This window comes from Haemaphysalis longicornis, unplaced genomic scaffold, assembly GCF_048455015.1.
Source record: "Haemaphysalis longicornis isolate Haplotype H1 unplaced genomic scaffold, Haemaphysalis longicornis Haplotype H1 scaffold_4, whole genome shotgun sequence".
NCBI classification, from domain to species: Eukaryota; Metazoa; Arthropoda; class Arachnida; order Ixodida; family Ixodidae; genus Haemaphysalis; species Haemaphysalis longicornis.
Window position 1 is genome coordinate 103,183,234 of NW_027526361.1, and position 20,225 is coordinate 103,203,458.

General features: G+C 46.6%; 1 protein-coding gene across 1 annotated transcript; it reads right to left on the reverse strand.

Moving 5' to 3' along the window:
* Positions 1 to 225: 225 nt before the first annotated feature.
* Positions 226 to 19,716, reverse strand: LOC144179902 (ornithine decarboxylase 1-like). Its single transcript, XM_077708325.1, has 9 exons — positions 19,633 to 19,716; positions 17,157 to 17,253; positions 14,716 to 14,792; positions 13,204 to 13,370; positions 5,949 to 6,086; positions 5,205 to 5,370; positions 4,283 to 4,442; positions 1,767 to 1,864; positions 226 to 599 (listed from the first exon to the last, which is right to left on the reverse strand). Exons 1-9 carry the CDS (start codon positions 19,714 to 19,716, stop codon positions 282 to 284), a joined length of 1,305 nt encoding a protein of 434 aa, XP_077564451.1. The 3' UTR covers positions 226 to 281.
* Between the last annotated feature and the right edge of the window lie 509 nt (positions 19,717 to 20,225).

Here is a 20,225-nt window from a genome sequence, read left to right on the forward strand (position 1 = left end):
AGGCTGACAGAAGCTGATCCTTCTGCATGGCGTTGAGGAAAGGCGTTTCACCCGCCAGGAATCTCGGCCCAATTGGAAGATCTTGTCCAGTTGAAAGATTAGTTGAAAGATATGCACATGGTACGGCGTCTGTTTGATGCTTTGCTAGGGCAAGTAGGGCTACAGTTGAAGGGAGTACGAGTTGTAGGGCGCCTCGGGTAGGCACGCCGAATGCGTTGTTCTCAGAGTCTTTATTGCTTCAGCTTACAGGCGAAGAAAACATCACCACAGTATACTTTTTTTTATGGTTCCTCCATTAAAGTGGGCGCATTCCTTAGCGCTGCCTCAGGTTGGCTGTAGCCGGGCGAGAGCTCCGACGCCTGGAGGATGCCGGAGACTCGTTGCACGTCTTCTCTCTCGGTCCGGTAGTGCACAGGCGGGAAGCCGAAGCCGTTGAAGCCGCAGGCCTCGGCCATTCCGTAGGCTCCCGCGTTGTCCATGAGCAGCCACTCGCCCACGGACACGTCGAAGAAGAGCACGCCATCCTCGATCACATCAAGCGTGTGGCAAGTTGCACCCCACAGGTTTGTCAACTGGTTTCGGGGCCTTTCGTACGGGGGCTGGAAGAGGAGAGATTAAAAAAAAATCAAACCCAGTTCCACCTAGCGTGAAATCTGCTACAGCAGCCAATGTATGGTTCTCTTGCGTCGGCTTGAGCGTGAATTGGCGCTCGCCGGAGAGCGCCAGCGCCATCGCCGCACAAATCTACGGTTCGCGCGAGGAAATCAGATGCTAAACGTCTGCGGCGGGAGGCTCCCTCCCCTCTCCATCCACTAGGAGGAGGGAGAGGAATCCGCCCATGCGAGACCACTCCGTCTTCTATCGGAGGGTCTGGGAACCTGCTCCTACCCCTGCGTGACGCACGACCAACAGCAGTCTAACGAAAAGGCTCGACCTTCAGCATCTCCGCCATTAATGAACGTTTAGTGAGTCGTGGTTGTGCCGTAATTATGTTGGGTGGCATAGCCTCAGCCCAGGTAGGTTTGGGCTTTGGCGGCAGCCCTGACACGAGTGACCACAGCGATACGGTCGGCGTGGTGAGAGCTGGTCAGCAGGCCCTCCCAGTGTTTGGGAGAAGGTTTCGGATTTGGGGTGAGAGATTGGGGGCGCAGAGGGGGAGGTGGCAATTCCACAATATGCGGTAGGTTATTTTAGGAGAATAGCAGAAGTGACGATTGAGTGGGTGGAAAGTTCAAACTTTTTTCCCGTTGTAATGTTTAGTGGGAGTCGACATCAGAAGATTTTGTTACTACTGAAACAAGTTGTGGCCGCAATTAAGGTTGTGTAAAATAATACCTTTAACTCTTAACACCTTCAGGCCATAAAACTAGGCATTCGGTCTTACCCCTGTTGTTGTCAGCTCTACTAGGTTACTAACTGTCCGCATACATTCTCGTGGAGTATTTATTGGTGGATTAAAGAAGTTATAATGTATGTTCTGATGTAACTGAAGCAAGTCGCTTTAAAGTTTCAAACTCCACGTCGCTGTATTTTTATTCGTCCATAACAATTAATGTAAAGCGGGATAGTTTCACAAAAATGGCCCATATATGTGTCTGAAGCTGAGATGTTAGAGCTTGGGATGAATAAAATGCAGTTCGTGGGTGAATTTTCGTAACTGCATGCTTCTTTACAATTACCGAAACGGTGGATGTTTACGCAAATTTCAGGTCTATTCAAAATAACCTGTCGTTACATAGTTGCTGCTAAGCGGAACCATGTCTCACACTCAGCGGCGAATAGGCGATGTCCAGGAACTTGTACATATCCCTTGGGACGGAGTTTTCTCTGCTCTCGTTGACGTAGACATCATGCTGCTTTCGTACTGTACCTTCGAAGAACCAAAGAAAACAGTGTATAGCAGATGTTGACTGGAGTTGTGAGATAGTGCAGAAGCATTATTTACATTAATCGGCCTTTCAAACAATATAGATGACGAGGCAAGGAAACATCACAACGCCTGCTCAACGAACCACTCCAAGAAGTCGGTTGAGTGCAAATAGGGGCAGTGTACTATGTACTGTTGTCCTGGGGTAAGTGACATTGAGTATTCGGGAAGACGCATGAATATGAGACTCAAATAGCATAACAATAAGTACCAGCTGATTAGCCATCCATAGAGGCATTTCAATCACTGCCATCGCTGCCCGTGCCTTCGTGACGTCAAGAAGGCGAAGAAAATGGCTAGCCGCGCGGACGCAAGGCTGGATAGAGGGTTTTCGAAAGTCCTTGTCATTTAAAAGCAAGTTGAATAAAATCGTATCAGAATTCCGTGGTGGCCTTTCAGAAAAGTAAGGTCGAGATTCTAACACATGCGTAGAGGAGAGGAATGGAGGAGAGATTAGTTTGGGTGGTTGGGATGGTTTTCAATCGTTCATTTAATGGGAGTATACCTCGGTTTTAAGTAACCGCTCCAAGGTTTTGTTGTATATTTAAGAGAAAATTTGCACAAATAAAGCAGCTGTTCGCTTACCGGCTTGCGTATGATTGTCCCTGTACCCAAGCTTCAAACAAGTGCGTCAAAATGAGAAGGGCCAAACCATTCTCAAGTAATGGGTGGGTCGGCATAATATGACCTCAGGCAGCGGCGTAACCTACCGTGTTTTCCTCTAGAAGTTCATGGCCAGGAATCCAGAACGTATGGATACTTGCTGGGCTTTCCAGCTTGATCAAAATATGCAGTGCTGCCACTTAAGACGCCCCAAACTGACTAGGCAACAACAGACGACCCTGCATCGAGCGCAGGCGGGATCGCTTGCGCATCCCGTACTGATGAACCGCATGTACCCTGCGGAATACGATATGCTCTGTCCGTTTTGCAAAAGAGAGAAGGGCACCCTGCCGCACCTCTTGGCAGAGTGCACAGAACTCAAGACCCCCTCTCCTTCCCTTCCCCACAACACCTCCAATCCCCAACCCCTTGAGCTATGGGAGACCTTGTTGTCCAGCCCCGCCCTGCCGACTCAGCTCGCACTCACAGACAGGGGCCAGGAGCTGCTGGGAACATATGGGTCCCGTAACTAGGAATTCGGGAACCACCCTGTCTGGTGCCAGCGTGCACCACCGATTTCTTTTTGGGCTCAGTAAAAGTTGATTCCTCCTCCTCCTCCTTCTAGATTCCTGGCCATGAACTTCTAGAGGAAAAGACGGTAGGTTACGCCGCTGCCTGAGGTCATATTATGCCGACTCACACATTACTTGAGAATGGGCCAAACCCTCCAGTGCAAGGCGGTACAGAGACATATGGGAACATACATATACTAAGCATAAAAAATACCCACTACCCCAACCCCGCGCTCAACACTGGAGCTTTGCTATTCGGAGATTGGCGACTTCGTTGTTTTTACCCACGACCATCATTCACAAGACAGACCCTACAGTAGGCGACCACAACTGTAAGTTCTTGGGACCACCCGACACTCTTTACCACACGGTATGGCGAGGAACTCCCGGCAAATCCGGAAGTATATATAAAGCTTTGTAAAAACGTGCTGGCAGCCAGGGCCTGAAGGACCATCGCCGCCTGGCGAAATAGGTAAGCTGACAGCCCAAGGCTATGGTATGCAAAATAACGACGCTAGCCACCCCTGGGTGACATGAGCAGGATCGGTGGTTCCGTTCCCTGGTAAATAAACTCCAATTTCTCTCCTTCTGTCTCAATGTCTGCCTCCTATATAGAATTAAGATATATCTCTGGTAAGCATTGCAGCAATAGACATAGCATCATCGCTTTTCAAAAGTAAATGCGGCCTAATAATTATTGTATCCGTTAGTGGGAGTAAAAATATTTCATTTCAACTTAAAGAATAGAATTACCATAGAACCTAGCCCCAGTCGATTGGGTGTTTCCAAATACGTACAGATAATACACACGCATAAGGAAAAGTGTCTCAACAACAGGTGCATGAATCCAACATGCATGCCAGGGCACTTAAGCAAACATGTGTGATTCCAGAAGACTAAGAAAATATAGCGAGTGAGTAAACCCTGTACTCGAGTTTTTTGAGGGCGTGAATATTTTTGTTTCCTGTCATTGTGAGCGCAACATGAACATCGCTGAAATAAAATCACTCGGAATGTATAAATTTGGCTCTTAACAGGTCTAACAAGTCGAAACTATCAGAGGTTTCTGTACCACTAAAATTATGTCGACCAACATGCATACCGTTGTTGGGGAACAAAAAATAGTAACATTTTATTACAATTTCTAGATGAACATTTCAGAAAGGTCGTGAAGTGTAACCCCTACCATTAGTGGTTGATAATCGGGTCCTTTTGGCGACAATCTTGACGGCCAACGTATAAAGCGACGTGACGAAGAACTCGCCCGGCTCAGCTATGACCACAGTGCCACAGGAGGGAGGGAAATACAAGTCTAGCGCTGATCGCACTCCGGCGAAGACCTGCGCAGTCAAACACCGGCGCAGTGCAGGCAGAATAAGGTTATATTTTACACCGAACATTCCTGATCCGGCAGAATGTGGGTTTAGAGACTGGCCCCATAGCATGCATAATTCTGCAAGAATTTTTCGTTAAATCAAAAAAACTCGTTGCAGCACTTAAGTCTTCTGATGTGGCTTGAATAAGAAATCATTACGGCTCTTGTTAGAGAAACTTGTCAAACTTGTATACCGGTCACATTAACCTAACGTCCCTGCAGGACTTGACCACATGGCGTCGTCACACGATTCGGTACGTGACGTCATGACTTGGTCACGCGACTTTGCAACATGACTTTATGACTAGTCAAGTCACTTGTGAAATATCGTTGTGACATGTCACGCGCTGTCATTTTAATTTATTCTTGCTGACTACTTATGCCCTTCGAGAAACTTCGATGGCCATTGATTGCCCATGATGGACCACTGACTTACATACTACTGCGGACATCAAACGCCAGCTCTGACGTCTCATGGATTTGGTACCACCTGTTACGCACAACGCCGGGTTTCTCGCGTCATAGAGCACGCAATGCCTGTTTACAAAAAATTATAATGCACTGATTCCTTATAGAATTTTAGTGGCAATCATCGTGAAAGGCACTGTAAATGTGGGATAGAAGGAAGTCGTTCAATATTGCCTTCCACAGGTGGCGCCACCTTGTTAAATTGGACGAAACAAGAAAAGTATGATCCGTTATTTCAATATAATTTGTTTACTCTTACTTGAGCAAGCTGGTCGAGCTTCCGGATGCTTCCGAAAAATCCCCCGCCAATATCAAGGACACTCATTTCGATGCCCAGATGAGCACCCAGGTCGAACAACTTCCTTGCTTGCTCAATCGCAACTTGGTAAGTCTCCGCCATGCAGGAAACGCAGCCAAGATGAAAACTGTAAAGCAGAGGAGAACCTCTAAATTCTTCTCGTACTTAAACTTATTTTTGTTGTTCTTGTTGAAACGCATTCTTTGAACAACGACAAAAAATTGCGATTATCGAAGTGCTGCAGAAGAAGCAGGACCAGGAAGGAACGAGAAAGAGGAAGAAGAGAAAGAGGGTGGTGGTGAGGAATACGGTGATGAAGAGGATGATAAAAAAGATTAAGATGATGAAAAAAGAAGGATGATGAGGAAGAGGACGAGAAAAAAAAATTAATTTAATTTATAGGAGAAGAAGAAGAAGAAGAAGAAGAAGAAGAAGAAGAAGAAGAAGAAGAAGGTGGGTAGGAGCAGGTGGAGAAGAAGGCAGAAGAAAAGACCATCGTTTTTAACGGTACATAACTTGTTATAAAATTAAACATTGCCACAAATCACATAGAAAATGTATGAACTACTACGACCCACATAATATCAAAACATTTATGAAACATTCTATGCTTCACGTAACATTCGTTCACGAATCGCAACATTACTATTTGAGCTAAACCTACTGCCACTGAAAAACTTCAAAGCAGGAGCGGTGAAAGCTCACGCAACTCCGACAACAGCGTGGCCAAGGTTCATGGCAGCTCTGAGAACTTCTTCGGCGTCGGCGAGTCGACATCCAAACTTTCGCTCTACTTTTATTTCTTGTGGTCGCTGTCCTCCCATTGCGAACCTGAAAAGTAGCCTGCAAGCAATGCGTTTGCGCTTCAACTGTGTCTCTTGAGCGCACATAAACCCTACAGTGTGGCACAAAATAAGTAACATATACAATATTTTTTCAGCGGCCGCATAGCTAGAACGGCAAAAAGAAATGCACGGTTAATTCCTCTTTGAAAGCAGGAACCCTTGCGAAGTGAAACTGCACAGAGGTCAAAGCTGTTAGCAACAATGCGCGAACGCGTGGCATTCGATGCGTGCAGCGCAGCCGGCTAATAGCCACCGGCGGGACCAGCGAGATATGGGGACGGCGCTGCGGCAGCTAGGCATGCGAAAGCTATAGCCGATGCTTCCTTGTATTGGAGGGAGGGGTTCGACGCCGAAAGTTCCTCACCACGACCACCGCCAACGCATATATTAAGTGCAATGCACTTCTTAAGCGACCCTGAACCTGCGTCCACCGGCGATGTCCGCGCACGTGGAGATGGGCGCGCGCAGCCTGGCCGCTGACATGGCACATACCCACGTGGGGGATTGGCCAGGAATCTCCTCGTCTTCCTTGGCAACGGGGGGAGATGGGCGCGCGCTGCCTGGCCGCTGACATGGCACATACACACGTGGGGGATTGGCCAAGAATCGGGCGTGAGAAGGGCTAATGCACCTGCTTAAAGGAGTACTGACACGAAATTTCAAAGCTGAGATCCGCTCTAGCAATCAAGTACAACGACAACACAAATAGGTGTCTGTGAATAAATGCATCTTTCTTTCTTTGTAGTTGTGTGTGTGTGTGTGATCTCTCTTTCGCGAACATTACCGAACCGCGCAAATTCAACTGGTGCATTCGCACTTCCACATTCTTCCCCTCGGGGAAATGCGGGGACTTTTTTAAACATTATCTGACGCTGATAACCAGTGAAGTCTACACAACCTACGTTAGAATGGCTGTGCCTGACCCACATTCCACTTTTTTAAATGCAGAGCATTTCACTAACTCACGATGTCACCCGCGTTGTCCCGTCGTAGTCCGCACCGTCGTTGTCCGCACCCCTCCCCCTACACTATATAAAAGAAATACTATCCGGCGCCCGGTTTCGATCCCTCGACCCTGCGGGCGGAACGCAATGTACATGGTGCTCTACCCACTGCGCCACAAAGCCGACACAGAATGGGACGCTACGAATTCAAATCGTTGACTCATTCAAATTACTGCTGACGAGCGCTCTCTCGTCAGCAGTTGCCACAAGTGCAACAACATTAACGTAACGCAATCTACTTAACGTCGTGCGTCCCCGGAAATTCTCTGCATTTGATCGTGCCCCTCGCGAGGGGGATGTTTCACTGCGTCGCCATAAATTAACAAAGGAATTAAACTAGGGATTCTGCTTAAACTATAAACTCTGCAAATAATATTTTTTTTATCGGGACCATAGCAAAGGCGAAAACAAAACTGCACTGGTTATCACCGTAAGATAGCGTTTAATATCGGCTTTAGCGCGGTCGTGGTGAGGGAATTTCGACGTCGAACCTCGCCCCCCCCCCCCCCCCCCCCGGAAACGACGAAGCATCGGCAATAGCTTTCGCATGCCAAGCCGCCGCAGCGCCGTCCCCTAATCTCGCTGGTCATGCCGGTGGCTATCAGCAGGCTGCGCTGCACGTATCGAATGCCACGCGTTCGCGCGTTGTTGTTAACAGTTTTGACCTCTGTACATATTGTGCCTTTTGAACACGGAATTCAGTACTAATTGAGAAATTTGCTAAGAAATCTTTCGAATGTAATAGTCAACAACCTGGATGGAAAATTGAACAATTAGCACGTGACAATATAATACCCCGTGGGGCACTAATAAAGAAATGTAACGCGTGCGAAATACGCCTTTATTGGTGCAGTTTTCCTCTGAATACCATTTTATAGCTGTTTTCCGGCTCCCGAAATCCAAATTTACTTTGTGTGACCTTCATTTTTCCAACTAGAAGGCAGATGGGAGTAGAGTCACACATCAGCATTTTGTGAATGCACCAGTGAAAGCCCACTAAATTCTGATAAAATAAAAGAGCAGCAACACTGACCGGCAGTTCGACGGAAACTTACTCAAGAATGCCATGTCGTGAGCAGCCAGCGGAGCTTTCGACTCCCAATATGCGCGACATGGCACCATATAGCGCACGCGAGCAAACGGGCCACTTTTACGCTGTCGCCTACATATTTGGCCACTGGGGTCGTGGACGGGCATTCGAGAGGCAGGTGGCACCAACAACTGGCTAACAGGACGGAATTTCGAAAAGAGCAATGGTGGAGGTCGGGCCGCCATCTCAGCGTATGGTGCGGGGCACGTGCAGAATGCTTAGCTTGCAGAAGGGCACCCGTGACTTCTCATCCGATAACTTTCATAAAGCCACGAGCCAGTGATGAACTCCACCCAATAACGGCAGGCTCACATAACACCTTTCGTGCTCCTCATCCTGCTCAAAACCATCTGTCTTTGTCCCTATGAAGGAGATACCAGAAATCAGCAGGAGGCCCAATATGGTCTCAGCCGCTCTCAAGAATTAACGAGCCACAACGTAGGCAAAAGAAATTCATCATAGCTCCTGTAGAGATTGACCATATTTTTCACGTACATCTCTCTCAATTGTTGGGAACTTCGAAATAAGCATTTGAAAACATAGTCCTCGATGCCTTTCTGAACGGGCCGGATCTTCGCTGCATCAGTATTCGCAGGGTAAACTTTCTTAGACAATTTCATGATGCGTGCTATGTATCTAGTGAAATTTCTTCCAGGTTGCGGCGTGCGTCCGCTAAGGCGCTGGGCAACGCGAACTATCGGTACGGCTGGGCGATGGAATACTTCCTACAAACCCGTTTTAAAAGCCCGCCAGGGGTGAATGCCTTCTTACCAAATATTTGCCACTTCCGCGTGGTAGAATACGCTGTTATATTGCATCGAGTGGAGTACCTCGTTACGGTTGCCAACGATAAACCAAACTACATGCACATACGTAGTCGAATGTGCCAAAGTCCTCTGCTGGAACACGCAAAATATATGAAAAGCTGAGGCACCTGCAGTTGTTGAGCGGCGTTGACATTAACAGGAATACGCGAATTCGGAAGTCTGTAACGTCCAAGTTCTACGGCTGCTGAAAATTTGCCTCGTACCTCGCACACCCCACCTAATTTTAATTATGTCTACCAAAAAAGCACCTTAACTTCTGCTGTTGCTCTTGTCATGAAAAATAAAGTTCCTTCCACTCTGGGAAAGACGACTAGCGAAGCTGGGCACAGTCCAAGGAATGAACGAAATAACAAAACGTTTTGTTTGTAATTTGCGATTGAGGATACTTCGTAGTTAACTAGATTAAGGGTACCTCGAAGGACTACAACCTTATTGTAGTGAGCAAGTATGGGGTTGTCCGCTTACCTCCCGTAGAAGACCATGTATTGAAAGCAGCTCTAAATTTCACGATATTTTCAACTTCAATGTGAGCAGCTTAATTGCAAAAAGTAAATGACATGACATGTACTGTTGCATTTGTCAAGACGGCTAATTTTCATATAAAATGTTTTCGATAACCTTTGATTAAGCAGAGTTACAGCCGTTTCCTGAATTAAACTATACTGCCTCCGTAGATGCTTATGAATTGACAGCGGCCGGGAATTCTGTAGCGTTTACCCGCCGCGGTGGCTCAGTGGCTAAGGCGTTGCGCTGCTGAGCACGAGGTTGTGGGTTCGATTCCCGGCCGCGGCGGCCGCTTTTCTGATGGAGGCGAAAAGCAAAAACGCCCGTGTGTTCGAGATTTCGGCGCGCGTTAAAGATCCCCAGGTGGTCAAAATTAATCCGGAGCCCTCCACTACGGCGCGCCTCATCGCCTGCGTTGCGTCGGCGCGTTAAACCCTACAATCAATCAATTCTGTAGCGTTTACAACTTCAATGTGAGCTACCAAATTCAGACAAGTGAATGAAACTAGGCCTTATGGTAGAGTCTTCATAGCGGCCAAGTTAGCACACTTTTTTCTAGACACGCTAGATTGAGAGCTACAGCGCATACACCGGAAAGTTGGCCTTGCCGCAAGGTTCAAAAGTTTTTTTGTGGACGCGACTTTGCACCCAGGCACTGTATGCAGAAAGCGAGGCATAAATCTTCGCTGTAACAAAGATGGGTGCATTCGGTCTTTTGTAAAATATAATATCTGAGGAAGGTCCGAATGGGCAAGGTAACAGAACATAGCGTTCCTCCGGGTGAGTATTTTGACGTCGGAAGCAAAGGAATTCATGAATCGGCGGCCGTTTTCTCTTGACAGCAGCCGTCATCGTCACACGGCGACCACGGCGAGCACTGAGTGAGTGTGGGCAAATTTTGGTTCGTTAAATAAATGGCACAGCTACATTTGAATTGCTGAATATGTCGCGAGTGTCTGATGACAGCTGCCATCGGCAGTGGCCAATCTCCTTGAGTCGGTAAGTTGACGGGGCAGCCAAGTTTAAACGGCTCTGACCTTCTCACGGCAGCTGTCTTGGTTGTTTGTTACCAAGAAATCAATTGGTCACTCCACTTGAGTGAGCATGAAGCTACTCCGGTTTCTCAAAAAAACTGTTTCCCTCCCTTTGCAATTTCTGCCTCACGCCCGGCACCCTGTAGCTCGAGGTATGGGAGGGCCAACAAACTCAAAATCTATCCCCTGTTTTCACCTATCGTTTGAGCAGTGGGTGGCTTGTCTGGTCGATCCGGACCTTTGACACCAGCAAGAACTGGTAAAGAGGGCCTGGACGGCAATTCGCAGCCTGCGTATTCCGAAATAAGGATGTCCTCCACCGGGCGAGTGCCCTGCCATCAGCACTTACGCTCAATAAATGTTTATTCTCTCTCTCTCTCTCTATCTATCTATCTATCTATCTATCTATCTATCTATCTATCTATATATCTATCTATCTATCTATCTATCTATCTATCTATCTATCTATCTATCTATCTATCTATCTATCTATCTATCTATCTATCTATCTATCTATCTATCTATCTATCTATCTATCTATCTATCTATCTATCTATCTATCTATCTATCTATCTATCTATCTATCTATCTATCTATCTATCTATCTATCTCCTCTCTCTCTCTCTCAAAAACAAATGAAAGTATAAAGCAAGCGCGTTTGACTCCCAAACAGCTATGCACAGCTTCCTGAAAAGCTCTGAAACAAGAGTCAAGGACACGAGATTAGTGCTGTAGTTATGGCAGAATACTACACCAAGGTTTCCAGATACTGTCTTAGTGACAAGAGCTTGCGCTTACGAATGTGCAAGTACTTCTCGGAATGCTGGGACAAGCTATTTCTTCCAGCAACCGGAAAACTACATACCAAATGTGTATCACCAGCGTGTCGCACCCTTTGGACTTACTGGGAGTCAACTATTTCGACAACCAATTCTTCGAAATTGGGTGGCAGCAAGTGATGGCCATGAGCCCGCAATGAGTTGTTACCGCCTCTGTTTATATACTGTATAAACATCCCCCTGATGTCACACATAGTTAGTGAAGAGGAATAATGTGAGTACTTTTTAGCATTACTCGAACTCCACTCTTTGAGCGAACTTTTCTTTTTAAAAAACGTTGCGGCAAGTGTTCACCAAGAGCCCGCAAAAAACGTTTTGCTTTCTTTGCTCCAACACTTGCGCCGACATAATTCTTTTCAGCTGACAGCCATTTTAGTAGCCGTATCAACTGACGCACGCTGAGGCGGGACGGCGTCTTTATTGCACCTTGGGAGATACATTGCTTCCGCCTTAAAGTGTGGCTTGGCTGCTCGGAAGCTAAATATTTTGGGACATGTCGTATCTACATGAATCATCCTTTGCGACAATCTTCCCGACCGACTTCCCGCTTCGTGTGGTCTTACGTACAGTTTTCTCAAATCAACACCGATCTTCGAAGTTTCATCTGCTTGTGTTCGTGTTTGCGCCTGTCCGTCTAAAATTTCTCCACCATCATTACATATCTGACCCAGCATCTGAATGAAGCCGAAGAACTTGTCCACTGGCCGCCTTCTCACGGGAAACGATTCGTTGGGCTTTGCAGCGCTTGCTTACGTGGGCTACCATTACGCTTCATTTGGTCCGTTCCTTCAAATATAAAGCCACGTCCAAGTCAGTCAATGACTGGCATCGACGTGACAACACTGTTTTGCACAATCAAACCAAAACAGTCTTCCACGAATACGTTTTTGTCTATGGCAGCGATACTCTTATGAACGTTGAACGAATTAATTCTGGCAAAAAAAAAATGATTTGACGTCGCTTTGGCATTGGGGCAATTTTTACCCTGTTTCTACAGCCATCCGTTCTACGTCGTGGCGGACCATCACGCCCTGTGCTGAAGGTGGTAACACAAACATCGCCCCTGCCAAGTACTCCGTTGGGCTTTTCGTCTCCAGTACTGCGACATTCGCTTTGTACATCGGCCTAGACGTAAGTATATTGACGCTTCTGCTTTATTTGGCGCTAAGGTGTCGAAACAAGACTGCCTATTTACGATGAACAGCGTGCTGGCGTCCCTAAAGATGCGTGACATGGATGTAGAGCCGCCTAAACATCCCTGGATTCTCAATAATCGGAAGTATCTTTCAACCAAATAAACACTAACCACCTACATGAAAACTAGTAACTCATCGGCAGCCCCTGAATTCAAAACATTGATTTCCGTTGTCTACGTGGTACTGCTTACGGCTCACCAGCGTTTTGGTGTGAACAACAACCTGGCTTCTTGTGCCATAAAACCGACCTTCCCGGCTGTAGTAATTAACAGGCTACATTTGCGGCGTGCTTATACCACTGTAAGGTGTTGAACCAGAGCATAAAAAAGCGTGTTTGTTACGCTGGGTTTTACTCAGAACCTGCAGGATCAGCTGACACCTTAAGCTCCTCCAGTCCCTATACACCGAAGTTAAAAAGTGCAAGTTTTACCTCCTAGCTGCCCTCTTTTTTGTTCTGAAGAGAGTGTACACGTAGGCATTTCCAACTTCGTATCTGGCGTTCAGAACGAGAGACGCTATTGCATATCGGAATTTTTTCTCTTCTCTTCAACTTGTTAACCTATTTGGGCATCTAATTTTTGTACTGCATTCAACAAATTCTTTACTCGCGGAGATGATGACCTTGCATTCTTGTCATTAATCTTGTGCAGTTCCATCACGCAGTCAAAAGTCATCAAGGTGACTCCAACGCCTTCGGCGTAGTCAAGGTGCGAAGCTTGCTTCGCAGGATTTGCGTATATAATCCTTTTGGGGTCCACTCCGGAGTTCAGAACCAACTGAATTTCCCGCTGAAAAAAACGGACGATGGAAGAAGGAAGAAACTTGCTGTAACAACGAAGCACTTCGTAAGTTTCAGGTATAACATAACCTAACCCAGGGTATAATTTGCGGCCGTTATGTTTTTGTTAAAAATTGAGGCTCCCATTTATTGCGCCTACTGCGGCTTTGAAGAACGACACTTGAGCAAATTCATAGATCAGACTGAAGCGTGCACTGACATAGCCACGTTAGCTCAGGGGATATCGGGTGCTCTGGTTCTCTCGTTTATCACCTTCTGCCTTGCCCAGTACCCCACAGAAACAACCGAATAACCCCTTGCATGAGCACAGAAACGCGTAATTGGCGAAGATTACGCATAGAAAATAGACACGTTCATCGTTGTGATAACGTAAATCGGTATAATTGATCAAAGAGTATCTTGAAGAAAATTAATACTGATTAAATGTTACATCACAAACAAAACGTCGTCATTTAAAATGTATACCTTTTACCCTACGCCACACGACGAAGACAAGAATAAAAACCTATGAAAGCAACCGGAGCGCCTAAAATTAAAAAAAAACAAAACGCACCAACTGTGTAACGCAGTGTGGGCTCACAAATATCTCTAACTGACGAAGTTAATATATTAACTAGTTCTAAAAGGGTAAAATTTACACTGGGGGTCGAACAAAAAACTCGAAATAAACAGATGCGGTGCAAGTATTCTTACGTATTAATAGACAATTCTCCGAATTTCGTAACATAATTTTTTTACAATGCGCCTTCCCTGAAAAATATTTCTGTACAAGTGTAGATATTTGGACCAGCGTAAAATACAAGACATATATAAGCGGCCAATGTCCAATGTTTGTCCATAGCTCCAATGGGCCACTTCAGCGGAATTCCGTTTCCGCGTAGGTATACGCCAGGCACTTCCTGTGCGCACCTACCGCCACCTACTTGTTCGCTTGAAATGCTCCTTTTATTCTCTTGAACAGCTGCTAAAAGAACCCTTCTGTTCGGCCTCAATAGCGTTGGGGTGTAATCTCGGGTTTTTGAAGCGAACAGCCCATGTTGGAGTCCCAGCAACGCTGTTCTTTTTTCAGAATACCCGTGGGTTATTTTAGTATAACATGTTCTCTTAGCTGAATTCTACGCTTTGTTATCGCAGATGTGGGTGGTTCAGTGTTTATAGGTTGGCTTAGGAGTGGGGCGCAGCATATGAACATTTTTATGAACCTTCTCATTGCACCAGAAGTGCTGCGCTTGTACCCATCTTGGAACGGAATACCGTGCAACTTCATTTGATGTCACAGCCTTCCTCGCGAATTTGTAATTTGCAAACTATACTGTTCGTTTTTTTTTTCTCACCTTGTTAGAACAGTCGAAATTAAATCCTTCCTCTTGAAGTGTTTTTACTATCACAGGATCCGGGTTAGCTTTTATAGCTGAAAAATGAGTATAAAGTCATTATCATGCATAATTTTGGATATACTCCCAGGTGAAAACTTCAATCGCTTAGGGAAACACTAAATATCTATCTTGGTGTCTAGGTATTCACTACATGGGTATAAGAGCCGGTAATTAGGACTGCAGTCTACAACAAACTTTGTTAATTCTTGAATTGTATAACAAGAACTTGTCCAGAAAATCAGTGCCGCTGTTAAAATACCCGAGAAGAGAGACCAATGGAAGAGCCATTCACTCCCAAATAAATGATAATTAGAAGAAACCACGCAACACATGCACACAAGCCAATGTCCTTTCAATTGTAGCAGTAAGGGAGGCCTTAACCCTGCATGCACTGAACATAAAATAGGCTAATGATGATGATGAGCCAAAGAAGAGCTCACATCCGCGAAACGCAAAACGCAGGTGCTTTGCTTGTATTATACAACAGGTCTGTAAGAAAGCGTTGCCTGATGTCGCATTGACACACATTTCGCTGATGCAGTTGGGACCTTTTAAATCAATTGGTTATACCTTCAACAATTCGCAAGCCAAAGTGTCTCAACTTGGTCCTAAAGCCTAGATCAATCATACAGGGGTGCGGAGCCGTAACCAGCCCAATCAGGATGCAGTACGGCGATGCACTATAGTTTAGTTTATCAGAGTTGGTCGAGGCTCTCAAGGACGGTCATTTATTTACCTATGAGTTCTGCGGTTGTCTGTCTTTCCGCATGAGAAGCGTATTTCATATAGCGGTGGCACTGAACATCCCACAACCATAGCCGCTCGATAGAAACAACGTCGTTTCCATCGAGCGGCCGTGCATAAGAGCGCACAAGCTAAGGAAACACAGTCACAGTATGCCTGTTGGCAAAATTTATGCGGTTGTGGGCAACATTTTTCAAGCTTTAAACCAGGCGGGGCCCTGGAAAGCTGGAAGAATGGAGCTGACTACTTTGCATTTGGAAGCAAGCTAGTCTTGACGGCCTAAATAACAGACCTTTGGAGAGCGCCATCCAATGTGTAGATATGCCCTTTTCAGCTCTTTTGGAATGAGCAGATTAAAAAAAAGAACACCTCGTTAGGAGCAAACGGACAGCACGTAAAAACAAACGTGGGAATCACTAAAGCTAGTTTAAGGCGCAAGAACAGCGAGTTGTTGTTCTAAGGCAGGGCACGTGTGAAATCGTATCTTTCCTAGCTATATAAAAACGTTTAAAACTTGCCGGAACCAATCCTAAAACTACTAGCTGGTCTACTGTTCCGAAAAGAAAATATCGCTTAAATGAATAAATTCGTTTCGTATACTCTCCTTGCCTATAGTACAATCAAAGTCACAGCCAATGAAGGTAACAGAAATATTAAAGAAAATTACGCCCATCTTCCCGCGAGGGAACCCTGATGTGATGCGACGCATCGGGGGGTTCAATTGTTCGTAACGTTGCCTTGAGCGTTTGCGCTGACGTTGGTATTGGATTGTGTCAGCCCACTAGCTGAAGGGACCGTCGCTTCCATCACGTGTTCATCGGAAGAATCAAGTCAAGCACGGAGTCGTCAAGCAAAGTCACGCGGAGTCGAACGAGAGCGAGCGCTGACTGAACCGCCGCAGCGCGCTACCCGCTTTATATTCACAGCGCCTGAAGGAGAGAAGACAGCGGAGAGTCGCGCAGGCGCGCACTTGCGCGCCGGAGCAGACGCGAGCGGAGCGAAGCGCGCGCGCGCGCAGCTGTTGTTGTTTATGATAATGAGACGGAGTGAGACTGTTGCGCCAGGTGTCGGAGAGAAGAACGGGTGAGAGTTGCACATGCGCAGGTGGTGTGCGAACGCCGACGACGCAGGAGGGACATACCCCAGAGCAAGAGATGCGTCGCATCTAAAAGTTACATACTCCATAAGTCTGTGAATGACCTCTGTTGTGGTAAGGCACGGCCGTAACATGGTTCGTTATATTTCTTGACGCGATAGGAAGACGTAGGATGGAATAAAACAACACCTCTTCATATGCTGGTACCACATACCCGCTTGCCTTTTCATCACAAAAGTTCATCACTTCCACGAAATTATTGCATGAAAAGGGCAATTGACACAGAAGGGTTATGTTAGGACTAAAAAGATAATCGTATTGTACCAAGTACCTGTCTCTTGAGCGACCGGGCGAAAACGAATTGAACCCTTCCAGGTCTTCGGGGTAATTAAAGCGTACAAATTCCACGTCTTTTACAATCACTGATGTGATTGGCGAGTCATTAGCTAGTCAGTTATTGACCTCCTGGATTATATGCGACCACCTTTTTCAACGCGCGATAACGTATGATATGCTGAGTGTCTTCTATTGCGCTCGCACATTTACGGAGGCTTCTCACCGTAGTACGGCACAACGCGGGGCAGCTCCTTTTGCCAGAACTGGACGAGGGTTTTCAGCTGTCGCAAGTCGCACACATAGAACGCGTTATCTTCTTCCTGTAAAGAAAAAAAAATCCCGGGCCATCTCCACTCACGTCAAACCTGGGGAGGGGCGAAGCATGCTGTGTGTAAGTGTATTGTTGGCGCCCTGGCATTTTTGCCCACGGATATGTAACTGTTGGGCGGTTGAGGCATGCAGCTTTGCTGTAAAAGTCTCGTTTCTCCTAAGCAGGAAGCGTTTTAGATTGAGGCGTTAGAAAAAGAGTGTCCCGGTGTTTTAGCACCGGGAATACATGAAACGACGAGGATGAAAGGAGACTCTCACAGCCCGATACCCTAAGGTGCTTCGCCCTTTAAAAAATGGATGACGATTGCTATTCTCGCTAATGCAAAATTTGGGCTCACCGCTAACTGCAGTCTGCTCGGTCACGGCGCATAACTGCTGCGTCTCAGGAAGTCATCGCATGATCGGAGAACGCCAGGCGCCGTGCGCTACTATTATTACTATTATTCTTTATTATCTCGAAGCGCGTCACAGCCGCCGAGCACCTTGTTGTGAATCGTGTTTGCACCTCCCCCGCAATGTCACGCGGTTCGTATGAGCCACGTAACGAGAAGCATGTCCCACTGTCTCCCCCTCACACTTTCGCCAAGCATCACCGCCGGCGCGCGCCTCGTGCGGGCTCAGCATACTACCCTCCCCCTCAAAATTTCGCCACACTTTCCCCGGCCGTTTCCTTTCTGTCTTCATTCACTCGGTTACGACGTCATTGCCGCCGCCAAAACACAGCAGTGGCCTCCAAGGTGCCGCGCACTAACACAGAGTATATAAATTATCAACCAAAACAACGCGCCTAGTTGGTGATATACATGGTTATATATACATGGATATACATAGCAAGTTCTCTAGAGTGAATAGCGGTTGCCAGTTTTCTGTAGCCCTTAGGACATGTCGGTACACTACGGTGCTGACAGCTTATCCATCCTATTAAGCTATAACAATAGACTAGTTCCCCTATCAATGCTTAGTGCTTACGAATATTCATGTGGGAAAGATAAAGTACACCCAGTATCCTTCTGAACGAAAGATTTTCCTTCTTGGAATTATGGAACCCGAAAATGCTGGCTCCGATTGTATACGTGAAAACAAAGATGATGCTTTAAAGGTGATAGTGCGACAACGTACACCTTTCTTTTATTCAAGAGATTCGGTGTATCATGCATCCTCGGTGCTTTATTCACTGGGAAATTTAAAAATTGCAACCAAAAATTCAATTTTCCCGCTGAATCACGTTTCCTGGCGTCAACAATGTACATAAAATAGAAAGTGAGTAAGTTCTCTCCATGCGGAATCTAAACGGTGTTGCCCGACAGCAACCAGAACCAAGGTTGGCAAATGCCAAAACGCGGTTGGTTATTGTCGCCCTACATATCTGGCGCATCGATGCCACTCGGCGATTGCGGCGGTACTCAGTTAGTGATTGAACCTCTGCGTGCAGTATTTTGTTACGGCTAGGGATAATATTTTCGGGAAACATTAAGTATGACTATGCTTCAACAAACCTGGCCATGTAAATGGCGATACTGTCGCCTATGCCAGACAGCCAGGGTTGTGTGACAAAATCGTCTTCACCATGACATGCTTCGCACCTGCTCTCAGTTGGTAGTTCTGCATGCGCAGATGATATTGCGGGTTTGTTCTGAACTTCTGTTGTTTACTCCAGCATTCTTACTGCTGTGAAAAGAATGCGCACCAAATTTCAAACGGGTACACCTCGGTTTGCAAACTTAGGATAGCAGTTTAATTTCAGTTTGATTTTGACGACCTGATTGATTGTAGGGTTTAACGCGCCGACGCAACGCAGGTGATGAGGCGCGCCGTAGTGGAGGGCTCCGGATTAATTTTGACCACCTGGGGATCTTTATCGTGCGCCGAAATCTCGTACACACGGGCGTTTTTGCTTTTCGCCTCCATCAGAAAAGCGGCCGCCGCGGCCGGGAATCGAACCCGCGACCTTCTGCTCAGCAGCGCAACGCCTTAGCCAGATTTTGACGACCTCAACCGGTCGCGAAAATCGACGCTAATTTGTCGTAAACTAGCGCGGGAAAGTAGCTGGTGAATCGCATGCCCATTTCATGTTTACCTCACTGCAAAGCTTATTGGCGTGAAGTTTGGCTTAAAATAGCTATCATCGTTAATTCGATGAACATAATTTGAATTTTGTCTCCATGGCCACTTTAAACCGTAACATACAGGATCATATACAGCGCGTTCACAATGCGCGGCCACTCAATTGAAACGTATACGACGTGTGAGACCTGACCCGACAGTCGTAATTATTCAGCTGCCTCGTTGTTATTCGCACAGCTGCCGCGGTATGAACTTCACGCGCGCCGCGGCGTGCAGGCCGCATGGACCGGCTCGTGTGTGCTTACCTGCGTTCCCACGACTTTCTTGGCGATATCCCGAACACTGCCCTCAGTGTGGACGAAGAAGCTGCCAACCTTGCCTTGTTCCATTTCTGTGGCAGTTGCAAAGTATGTCGAGAAGTGTGATAAGAAGACAGGCGCAAAGTAAAAGCGATTTCATTTTTTAAACTAACAGAACCTACCACACTTAAAAATGGGGCAATAACGAGGGGATACCGCAAAGTTTCGCACTCACCTTCATTTTTCGGATCGAAATGCGATTTTATTTGGAAAGAGTAGATCATTTGGTGACCACTAACGCATTTAGGGAGAAAGCATTAGATATCTGTATTGCATGGGACGCGTCGTGAGGTACCCAAAATTTGTTGTAAGGTTCAAAAAATAGGAGAGCGCGCCGGGAAGGGGGAGCAGCCGCGGGCACGAGAATAGGGAACTTCCGCAGGTACATTAGGAGCCGTCTTGAGATGTAGAGGTACCGGCGGGGTCGAACAGGGGGAGCGGGCCGAAGGAACTTCGGTGGATGCTTTCCAGTGGGCTGGTTAAGTGGGGATGGGCGCAGTCGCAAAGTTCAACGGAAAGTTCAACACGAGATGAACAGA

Coding starts and splice junctions, on each gene's coding strand:
- LOC144179902 (XM_077708325.1), bottom strand. CDS start 19,716: ATGGAACAAGGCAAGGTTGGCAGCTTCTTCGTCCACACTGAGGGCAGT. Junction 4,443..5,204: donor AGCTCGACCAGCTTGCTCAA/GTAAGAGTAAAC, acceptor TTGACTGCGCAG/GTCTTCGCCGGAGTGCGATC. Junction 1,865..4,282: donor ATCAACCACTAATGGTAGGG/GTTACACTTCAC, acceptor TCGAAGGTACAG/TACGAAAGCAGCATGATGTC.